General features: G+C 51.1%; 1 protein-coding gene across 6 annotated transcripts in view; it reads left to right on the plus strand.

The window, feature by feature from the left end:
- OXNAD1 (oxidoreductase NAD binding domain containing 1) overlaps window positions 1–9,223 on the plus strand; it is a 39,946-nt gene extending 30,723 nt beyond the window's left edge. For all 6 annotated transcript variants that reach the window (XM_055137189.1, XM_055137194.1, XM_055137190.1 and 3 more), the window contains 3 exons: window positions 6,856–7,098; window positions 7,855–7,963; window positions 8,648–9,223. In XM_055137189.1, the coding sequence (XP_054993164.1) occupies window positions 6,856–7,098; window positions 7,855–7,963; window positions 8,648–8,802 (507 nt within the window). In that variant the 3' untranslated portion in view covers window positions 8,803–9,223. The remainder of the gene's footprint in view (window positions 1–6,855; window positions 7,099–7,854; window positions 7,964–8,647) is intronic.
- Window positions 9,224–11,250: the final 2,027 nt, after the last annotated feature.

Genomic DNA, 11,250 nt, shown 5'->3' on the forward strand with positions numbered 1-11,250 from the left:
TCTCCTGGAAATGATCACGAATCAACAAAAGAAAACAGAATACAAAAGCTCCAACTTTATTTTCTGCAGAACTTGGAGACACATTCCAACACATTTGACAGAGAATTGTTGAGTTCTGCAGGAACCACCCGGGAATAAGCAAGAGAGAGTGCGCGCTGCAGCAGTAGGCCTCACAGAGCGCCCACAGGAAATACAGAGGAAGGGGGGTGGAGGCATGGATGTGTACCCCCTGGCCACTGCTTACGTTCCCATGCATTACGCAGAGCTCCTGGGTATGGGATGTAAGCGTCCAGGCTCCTCAAAAGACCACAAGAGAAACTGAAATCCGGTTTTTACTCTCAGGGCTTGGAGGAACTCCATGGCTTGCCTCCAGAGATAGCTGGGGGTAGCGGAGAGAGGAGAGAGTTGCGGAGAGAAAACCTGGTTCACACAGAGACAGAGAATGAGAGAACCAGGTGGGGGCGGGGGTTGGTCTGGGACATTGGAACATAAACCTTTTATTAGGGGCCATGGGTGGAGTGTTTTGGGGTTCCTGGGCTAAGGCAGGACTGGTCAATTTAAAGCAAAGAGACTGAACTCTATCGGGGTTTTATCTGGAGATGTTCAGAAGGCCCTGGGGGGCAGGGGCAGCGCCTTATCACACAGGCCGTTGGGAACGTCATATCTGGCACTTACATTTACTTGTGGCTCTGCAGGCTGTTAACTAGGGCATGTGTTTGCATCTGCGGCTGGTGTCAGTTTGAGGCCCCCCACAGACTGTTTGATGGAAACAGAAATGCATGCTAAGGCAGCAATACCACAGAAGAGCTTTGCTAAATTCTCAGCATTACCATTTTCTGCAAAGAGGTGTGGGAACAAGGTTGAGTTCAAGGTCCCAGCTAGACACAATTCGGCTCAGTTTGGGAGTGGTGAACAAAGAGCCACACAGATAATCCATGTTTGTAGGAAGCAGGAAGTCCCAGTGGTGGTCGGAGAGAGCGTTTGTGTTGTTGGAAGCCAGCTAGCTTCGGACTCTCCCTCAGATCATCGCACCCTCCCTCCAAACAGTTGATCCAGAAAAGATCCTTATTCATCTTAAGTCACGTGAAAGAAATAAAAAACATGAGTAAGTGTAGTCACACCGTGTAATCATGGATTGGAACAACTCGACAGTCAGAAATCAATTCTCCTTAAATGAATCGTGATGTCACAACAGTGAACAGAACATCAGCAGGACTTTTTATAGATCTGTGCAAACCAGTTCTAATATGTATCTCTTAGAGCAAGGAGGTAGAATTTCATTTTTTACTTTAAATTAAAAAACTTTTTAAAATTGGGCCATATCTGGCTATGCTCAGGGCTTAGTCCTGTCTGTGCTCAGGAATCACTCCTGACAGGGCTCAGGGGACCATACGTAGTGCCTAAGATTAAACCTAGGTCAGGTCAGGCCACACATGAGGCAAGTGCCCTACCAGCTGTATTATCACTCTGGCCCAACGACGTAGAATTTTGAAACAGTTTGGAAGAAAGTAAGTAAAGTAGTAGTAGACACATTACACAAATATCATTGAAGTACAGCTAAGTTAATCATATTAATCAGAACAGTATGGTATTGGTAAAGAGACAGATCCATAGATCAAGGGAACAGAATAAAGAGCTCAGAAATTGACACCCGTGTGATCACTCAATTTTTGACAAGAAGGTGCTAAAGGAATTCAGTGGAGAAAGAAAAGCCTTCCCAGCAAACGCTTCTGAACAATGGGGTCTTATCAAAGGGATGCACAGGACTGGCTGACAGGCAAGAGAAACTCTATCACAAAGGTCATTGGGGAAATCATATTTGGAATTTGTATGTACATATGTTTAAAAAATGGGAACTTTGACCTCAATCTCATACTTTATATTCAAAAATTGACATGTTGTTGCAAAACACACTGTTCTCAGGATTTTTTTTTTTAATAGATTCCAAACTAGGAGAAATTGTCTCAGCTCTCCAACCAAGGATTTTATGAAAAACTCTCAAAAGAACACAAGCAACAAAATTTTAAAATGGGCTAGGATTGAACAGACATTTCCCTAAGAAGGGCTAGAGAGATGATATTCAAGGGTTAAAGCATTTGCCTAGCCTGAGGTAGACCCTGGTTTGACCCCCAGCATCACATATAATCTCCCAATCACTGCCAGGAGTAGTCACTGAGCACTGCGGGGTATGGCCCCCCAATCCCCGACCCCCAGAAGGAGATGAGGATAAATATGCAGTGAAAAGATACTCGGCATCATTAACCATTAGGAAAATGCAGATTAGAGCCATACATAGTGGGATACCCCTAGCAGCTTATTAGAATGAGCAAAAATGTAAATTTGGACAATACCAACTGTCAACAACGATCCAAATCAACGGAAACGCTCCCGTTTGGCTTATCTCACTCGTGAGCAGGTAGGCAGCAGCACCACAGGCAGTCTGGAAAACATTTTGACAGTTTCATATGAAGTTAAAGATAGAATTTAACTTCCTGGTATCTTGCTCTTTATTTTGGAGAACTAGAAGCTCTGTTGATTTTAGAACCTATCCATGAATGCTGTTAGCAGTTCTAGTCATACATACAAAATAAAAGCATTCTGGTGTGGTACCCCAAAATGGAAACAACCCAAATGCTCCACACCAGGTAAGTTAGTAATACACTGTGGTATGATCAGCCCACAGATTGGGCCCCTGTCCAGCCCCTCAGAGGGGTGAACTTCTGATGTAGCCCAACAGAGTGGACTCTGGGGTCTCACTGTTGAGTGATAGGAGCAAGTTGCCTCGGGCTGTGTACCATGTAACTGATCATTATTTATTTTTTTAATATATTTTTAATGAATCACTGTGAGATACAGTTACAGACTTAGAAATCTTTGTGCTTATGTTCCAGTCATACAGTGATCGAGTACCCATCCCTCCACCAGTGCCCGTTCTCCACCACCAGTGTTCCCAGTATCCCTCCCACCACCCTCCACCTCATTCCCCCTTCCTGCCTCTGTGGAAGGCATATTCCCTCTTTCTCTCTCCTTTCAGGTGTTATGGTTTGCAACATAGGTAGTAAGTGGCCATCATGCTTGGTCTATTGTCTACTTTCAGCACGCATCTCCCATCCCGAGCGTAACCTATCATTCTTATTGCATTCTAGAAGACTAGAGAGTTTGGGGAGGGAGCTTTTTGGGGTGATGGAATTTGTATATATCTTGACAGTGGTGGTCATTGGCACTAATCTGCCTACAAAATTCATAGAACTGGACACCAAAGCGGGGCGGGAGGAGTTATAGCATGAGGTTGTTTTAAGAGTAAGAAGGTAAGAAATCTAGAAGGGTGGGCACTTAATGCACACAGCTTCCTGCTGTGTTTCTCATGTCACCGCATGCCCCTTCAGGACCCTCGGGTGTCTGCCTTTGTGTTCCCTTTACAAGTGGTCACATCTGACCCTCCTCCCGGAACCCCCCTTTGGCGTGTGGCCTCAGCTGCCTCCTTCCTCAGTGGTGTCTCCTTGGACTTCCCACCCGTCACTGTCTCTGAGTGTTTGTATAATGCCCCTGGGGTGGGGACAGCCAGGTGTCCTGGTGTCCCCATGCTCAGGATTACAGCCAGCTCAGCACCCCCGCTACACGTGCACGCCCTCTCCGCCCGCTGTCCCTCCTGGCCTGCCCGTTCCTGCCCGGTCCACAGCGCCCTGCTTGGTTTCATGCCTCATTGGCATTTTAATGGAGGAACTTACTCTCGGAGGCGGTAGGGAATCTCCGCCCGCACTGCTTGAACACACAGCCTAATTGTACGGCCTGCTCCACGCGGCCCGTGGGGGCTGCAGACTGCCTTGATGAGGGCGGATTGTGCTTGGAACCCTCTCTGGTGCCTTTCCCCCCCCCCCTCCTGAGGATTTGTCTTATTAAGCCATTAAGGTGGACAATGAAGGCACGTGAGTGTCTGGGTGGCCGCAGGCTGCCCCGCGGGGACAGGAGATAAAGTGCTGGAAATGTCTTCCTTTATTTTATCTGCCTTGGCTCAAGCTCCTGGCAGGGGAAAGGGTTCTAGGCAGCTATTGTGTGTCGGGCCGCAAGTACCAAGGAAGGCTTGTTTCCTTGGCAAGTAGCAGTTCTCTTGCCAGATGAGACCCGGGGCCGCGTGCGGGGGGCAGCGAGCTTCCCTCCACATTCTGCCGTCGGGGACTTGGAGTCTTGCGCTCACCCGATTCGGCCGCTTTTCTGGGTCCACAAGAAACAACCGTGACTTTTGATTCTTTCCAGGTGCTGGCAAATTAGAAACTAGGTCTCACGAAGACAATTTTGTTGCTCAAGAGATGACAGACTCTGGGGGATTCCTGTTTTCCTGGGGCACGTTTTCCTGCCAATTTGGGGGCTAAAAGGACTCTGGTCTCTAAAAACAGTAACCAGAGGCGTTGCCTGTTGTCATTGCTAAGGACCATTGGAGAGAATTGTTTCTCTTTCATCTCTTCATCTCCTTTAGTTTCTTGTGCCTAAGGAGAGCGGGGAAGTGCATGTTCGGGGGGGGGGGTGCGGGGGGCAGAGAGAGGAAGTCCATCTTCAGTGTCAGGCAGAGATGCTGCACATTTTAAAGCACTTTGCTCCCCAGGGCAGAAAATCTAGGATTTTAGTTACTTCTGTCAGTATGCATCCTTGCAGCTAATTTCCCTTGTCAAACACGAGAACAGAGGAGAAGAAAGAGAAGCGAGAAAGAGGAGAGAGAGAGACATGGGGACAGACAGAGAGAGGGAGAGGAGAGAGACACAGAGACAGACAGAGAGAACAGGGTTAAGCCACTTGCTTTGCATGCAGCCTACCCTGCTTCAGACCAGGGCACTGCATATGGACCCCTGAGCACTGCTAGGAGTGATCTCTGAGCACAGTGGCAGGAGTAAGCCCTGAGCACCAGTGGGTGTCACACACCCTCCCCCTCACCCCTGAAGTGAGAACCCACTTAGCACCACTCATGTAAAGTTCTCCTTCTTATTTAATTTGATGCGGGCTTCTCGCTACCCTCCCCCGGCTCTCAGAGAAAGGATTCTCATTCCCTTAACAGCTCTTTACCAAAAGTGACAGAGATTGTGAGTCCCAATAATTTCCCTTTTCCCTGTAGATTTGCTCTAAGATGAGCTCCTCTCTAAGCCGCAGAGGCCCAAACCCAGAGCCTGGCACAAAGTACTGAACATCTACCTGCCATGCGAGGGGCCAAGAAGTGAGGGCTGAATGTGCACTTTGAGGGGTGCTGAGAAGGACGTTGTCACCGAGTAGGAGGGCGTTTGTCTGCCTGATCATTGTCGGGAGTGTGCAGTGGCCCCAAACTGCTCCACACGCCGCTTTGCTTCCAGTGATGGGAGGAAGCAGACCCCCTCGCAGGCTTCAGTGACGATTTCCACGACCCTGTGGTAGGGAGCACAGCAGCCCCAGGAGCCTTCCCCGAGGCGTGGCTGCCCACTTTCCAGAGGCCATTCCACGGAGGCCCAGCAGACTTACAGGGCTGGCAGGTTAGATATCAGCCTTCTGACTTCTCGACCAGCGCGCTGATCTCTAGACTCAGGCCCGTCAGCCAGATCAGAGCCAGTGCCCCTCTCTGGAGCTCTCCGAAGGTGAAATTGATAGTTCATATAATCGACACACAGAGAAACATCAGAGAGAGCTAAATTCTGTCCATGATGCAAAGGAGAAGCAGAGGAAAGGGCACATCAGATGGAGGAGGCGGCATGGAGGCGGGGAGGGGGGCGGTGGCCGCTCCACAGTGTGGGGTCACCGTGAACGCCCCATTTGAACCACAGCTCACACAGCATGTCGTGGGGAAGGACCGTGTGTGCACGTGACCAACAGGGACGTGGTTTTCCAGAGCAGCCAGGATGCTTGGTGGAGGTTGGAAGCTAGTGGAGTGGAAGTTTGGCCTCGTGGCTGCATTCTGGAAAATTCAGAGTCAGAGCCTTGCTTGTGTGTGAGGCCCTGAGTTTGATCCCCAGCACCTCAGCCAAGCCCTGCCATATGTCTGGCCCCCCTGGCCAGCCCTGGACTCCCGCCGTGGCTGGTTTCAAACGGCAGGGCCCGTAGGAACCGACTCTCAGCACTGCCGCAGGATTGACTTGCCAGATAATTTGGGGCAGCTCTCACGACCCAGGACCTCTGGGATCTCTTGCTCTGCCTGCTGCACGTCAGGTGGACCCCCGACCCCAGGGCATCCGGTGACAGTAAGAAAGGGACCCTGCAGGTCTCCCCTCGTGACGCACAGGTGCCTTCCCCTCCCGAGTTTCCGCTACGAGTGGAACCTCCTAGGCCCTGCTTTATACGCGTGCGAAATGCGGGTTCCCAGCCCTTCCTGTGAAGCCTCTCTCTCTAACGGTTTGGGTTCCGGGGACATTATCGCCCCGGGCTGCATGGCTGGCTGAAGCCTGAGTGCCAGGGCTGACGGGGTCCCGAGAGGGGCCTTGAGGAAGCCCAGCTGGCACCCAGTTTGCAGCCCCAGCGAGCCCAGGGCAGCCGCATCGAGACTGGCGCCCCGTCCCGCCGCTCTCAGCTCACAGCTTGGATCAGACCGCACACGGTCAGAGGAAACCCATACTTGGAACTGTCCCCCTGAGACCCCCACCACTCTCCGGGCCCCGTGTCCTATATAAAGGCTGCACACAGGACAGCATTACCAAAGCGGTCACCTTTTCTCAGCACCAGAGCGGCTGTGCGGCCTCATCAACCAGGTCGTGGCAGCCGGGGACAAAGTGGAAACGATGCCCGGTGGCCTGGGAGAAGGGAGAGGACGCCTCTGGGTGGGAATGCGGGCGCTTGCGCAGGGGCGCGTGTGGCGGACGCGTCCCGTGCTCAGGGGACTAAAGGCTCTCTTCTCCCCGGCCTCAGTGCAAGCTGGACTCCGAAGTGGCCCTGAGAGTGGGCGGAGAGTTCTGCTTTGACCCTCAACCTACAGATGCCTCGAGAAACCTCGTGCTGATCGCGGGGGGAGTCGGCATTAACCCTCTGCTGTCCATCCTGCGACACGCGGCCGATCTCCACAGAGAGCGCGCGAACACGGGAAGTGGCTACGAGACGGGGCAGATCAGACTCTTGTACAGCGCGAAGAATACCAGTGAGCTTCTGTTTAAGGTGAGTGACACCGGGGCCGTCTCACGGGGTGCCAGGGAACCTCCCCGGCCCTGGGGGGGGGCCGCGCCCGAGTTTCAACAAAAGGCGACTGAGGCTTCTGATATCTCCTGATGGACGCACGGGCACATCCTACTCAGACAGTTTCCCCGGGCCTAGTGGCGAGGGGGCCTCTCAGAGAAAGGCAGGAGAGTGGGGAGAGGGCCCAGTGACATCTCTGGGGCTTCCAGAGAGTCAGGGGGCTTTGGAGCTGCAGGAGTAGGTGAGGCACCAGAGTTGGGACCCAGCTGGGTAAACGGGAGCCCCCCACTCCGCCACCCTGCCCCACCCCCCCCTCCCACCGTCGTTGTCACTGCCTCTGTTGAAATGAAGTACATTTGATGGCGAAAGCTTTCACTGTGCAGCTGCGAGGATGAACAAAAGAATAAAGCCAGTTAAAAGACACAACTGTGGTCAGTGAAGCTGCTGCCTAATTGCCAAGGCTGGAGAAAAAGGGAAGAGATAAAACAAAAACAAAGCCCCTCCCCGAGAGTCTCCGTAATATGCTTGTTAGCATATTCAGATTTCAGTGGCAGCCAGCTCGCCCCCCTGTCCCCCGGGCGCAGGCCCCAGCCAGGGAGGCAGCGGGCTCTGGAAGGGGAGCGTGTGCGTGCCCCGGTGTGGACGGGATGGGCGTGGAGGGACGGCGGCCGCGGCGGGCGCACATCTGTTTTGATTTTTCCAAAATTGTAGTGTGACCAAATATGTTTGACATTCCAGCAAAATATCCTCGATTTAGTAAATGAATTTCCTGAGAAGATTGCATGCAGTTTGCATGTTACCAAGCAGACTACACAAATCAGCGCAGACCTCAAGCCGTATATCACGGGTGAGTCCCCCGCAGCTGTTTTGACTGGGTCTGCGCCGTGCGTGCTTTGGTTGACACTGCAAGTTGGGAGTCCTGGCTGGGAATGTGACCCCTCGGGGCTGGAAAGAGGGTTCAGCCCAGGAAAATGTGGAGGTGAAGTTGCCATCCGTAGGCTCCCTCCCAGCCAGGTTCAAAATGCTTTTTCCCCAAGTCTCCGTCGTCACTTTAAGGTGTTCTGAATGTCAGCATACACGGGATTTCTAGTCCAGCTCTGGCCCAATCAATTCCCTTCCTCCTTTATTTCATGACAGTCTGAATCACTGGTGGTTTCACCTGGTCAGAAGGATTCTTCCAAAGGAAGGATTTTTCTTTATTCACTTTATTCACTGGCCGGCAGCCCTCCCGAATCTCCAGCAGACATCAGTGAGCTGGCTGGCTGAAGAGCACCCTAAGACGAGCTTCCTTGCTCCCTCAACTTTGCTTGTAACCACGTGAGGCAGCCTGTGCAGGCCGCTGCTGAGGTCCACAGCCCTTGACGCCCCCAGCAGGGAGGGGGTGCCCGGGATCCCACTCCATTCACTAAGCTGGTGACACTGACAATAAACACTGCGGCCGAGTTGTAGCTGGTCCTCCCTTTCTGCAATACAGACACGCCAGGTTTCCACTGACGATTATTCAAGTTGTTGTTGTTGTTGTTGTTGGCAGAAGGAAGAATAACGGAGAAGCAGCTAAGAGATCATATTTCCAAAGAAACGTTGTTCTATATCTGTGGCCCACCTCCGATGACAGACTTTTTCTCCAAGCAGCTGGAAACCAGCCAGGTTCCCAGAGAGCACATCTGCTTCGAGAAGTGGTGGTAGGAGGCGAGCAGAGGGGCAGAAGCGAGTGACGGGCGGCCGGTCAGGAGACGGCCAGCCTGTATCCACTGTGGCAGGAAGAAGCTACCCGGTTTCTGTCGCATTTTTGAAGGCTGAGAATTCCCTGAGCAGCCTGGGGAGCACGGAAAACTCAGCAGACAGACTTCAATTCACTTTTTTTTTTTTGACAAAGACTTCATTGAGTGAGCTACTTTTGACCAAGATTGGCTTTCTTTTATAAATGACTGTTTGATTATCTCGCAATGTACCTTAAATAAAGTCAATAAAGACTTGCTTTCTCCCTGGGCGGGGGAAAAGACATCTCCATACATCTAACCGTATGAGAATATGGTTTTGTGTGTGGCGGTCAGTGAGTTAACAGCAGCAGGTATCTCTGAGACTCAGTAAACGTGACTTAAACACACTTTTGATTCCGTGTCGAGAGTGCTTTTCTTTCATGTCTTGTTGGACGAGCCTGCACCCTGGCTTCTTGGGACCTGCAGAGTGAGGTTTGGAAATTGAGAACTTGTAGAAACACCGAGTCAGAGGAATTGAAGATCCAGCAGGTGTTCTGGATGTCGATGAGTCGCTGTTGGCTTCTCTTCCGGCGAATCTCCTTTCTGTGTTCTGGGTCTTGGCCGCCTGCCTTCATGCTTCATGGAGAAGTAGCGGCTTGTTGATGGCAAAGACGTGGGCGACCACTCGGTTCCACATGGAACCTGCACCCATGGCCGGACTACCGGGTTATGGAAGTGTGCTTAGGGTTGATTGGCGGGTACAGAGTCACTTCCAACACCTGCTCCTCTACTGCTCATTCCTGTCCTTTGCTGGGGCTGTTCTTGGCACCAGCTGTTCCTTGATACTTCTTTGTTGAATGACTGAAAGAGAGCAGTCAGTAGTGAAGTCCTTACTAACCTGCGGCCTTCAGGCAGGCAGGTCCTGTCTTGTCCCTTGCCTTGTGCCACCTGTACCTTGACTGGACATGCCAGGAATAGTCACTGCCGGGAGGGAAAGGCCTGGGCAGAGCTGGGCAGCAGCATGGCAGGGTCCTTCAGGGTCCTTCTGTCTGCAGGAGTTTGGGCAAAGATGTTCCTTCTTGTGACACGGCACTCTTTCCTCGTCTGCTTTAGAGGGCAGAGAGCCTGGTAAGAGTCTGTGTGTTTCGGTTTTGAGTGTTCGTTTGGGCGCTGGTGCTTTGCAGATAAGGAATCTAACATTGGGTCTTTTCCCAATTGTTCACCATGCAGCGGGGCCTCCTGTGAGCCACTGAGATCTTCTCGGGCCCCACCAGGCCGTCTCCAGGCTGGCATGGAGCCCTGAGACAAGGGCTGCGCATGGGACCCTAGTCAGTAGCCTCTATTTAAAAAAAAATCTTATGGTGTGTCCGAGAGATGGCACAGAGCTAGGGCACTTGCCTGTGACCCCCCTCCCAGCACAGATAAGGGGACGTACTAGCTCAAAAGAGCGCAGGTGTGGGGATGGGCCCCTTGAGCGTCACCAGGAATAATCCTTGTGCACAGAAGAACCTGGAGTATACCCTGAGTGCCACCAAGTGTGAGGTGTGGTCCCCTCAGGAAAAAAGAAAATCCTCTCACATCTCATGGAAACTTTAAAAAATGAACTCTCACATGTCTCCTACCTGGCTAGAATGACTCAACGTTCTATTAATTTTATCTAAAACTGAACTTGAAAAAAAATTTTCAGTGACATGGTTTATAATTTTACAGATATGCCAGTGGTCAAGATTTATGTCGACAGCATTCCTGCACATCCACCATGAGTGCCCGTTTTTTTCCTCCACCTTTGTCGCAGGGTCTCCCCGCACCCACCACCACTGCAACACCCCCGCCCCGCTTTCCATTTCTCTTGCTCATATTTACTGAATGAAATCCCAGTGATGATAACCAGTCCCCCGTAGACATTTCTCACAGTCTCTGGGTCATTTGTCCCACAGGCTTTCCCAGGTTTTGATCCCCGCTTACTGTTTTCTCAGGATAATTTAAAGCAGTTCTCTAACCTCTTTCATGGAAACTGATACTGAATGTAAAGCTTCTTCAGATTTAAATTCAAGATTTTGTTTTCCCCAAGCATACATTGCCGACAATGTTGTGTACTTCCTGTTTCATCACACAAGGAGGCTCTAAGTGGCCAGCTTTCATTGCTGATAAGATGGGCCACTGGGTTCAGCAGTCATCATTCCAATACTTCCGACACTAAGTACTTTGTCAACCTTTCACAATATTATCTTAGGAGCTATTAATCATTGCCTATACCTTCTATTTCATGAAGGATTAGTTGCCCCAACTTTGAATGTCCCCAAGTAAGTTTTAGCAGAAAAGACCGAATCGTTGCTTGATTCTTTCCTTCTGCCAGTTAGCCATTATGTATCCCCTAGAAACCTCGAGATGAGGTAAGATTTCTTTCATTCCTGTTTTTTCAAACATGTGATTG

The sequence above is a fragment of the Sorex araneus genome, chromosome 4 (genome assembly GCF_027595985.1).
Source record: "Sorex araneus isolate mSorAra2 chromosome 4, mSorAra2.pri, whole genome shotgun sequence".
Taxonomy (NCBI): Eukaryota; Metazoa; Chordata; class Mammalia; order Eulipotyphla; family Soricidae; genus Sorex; species Sorex araneus.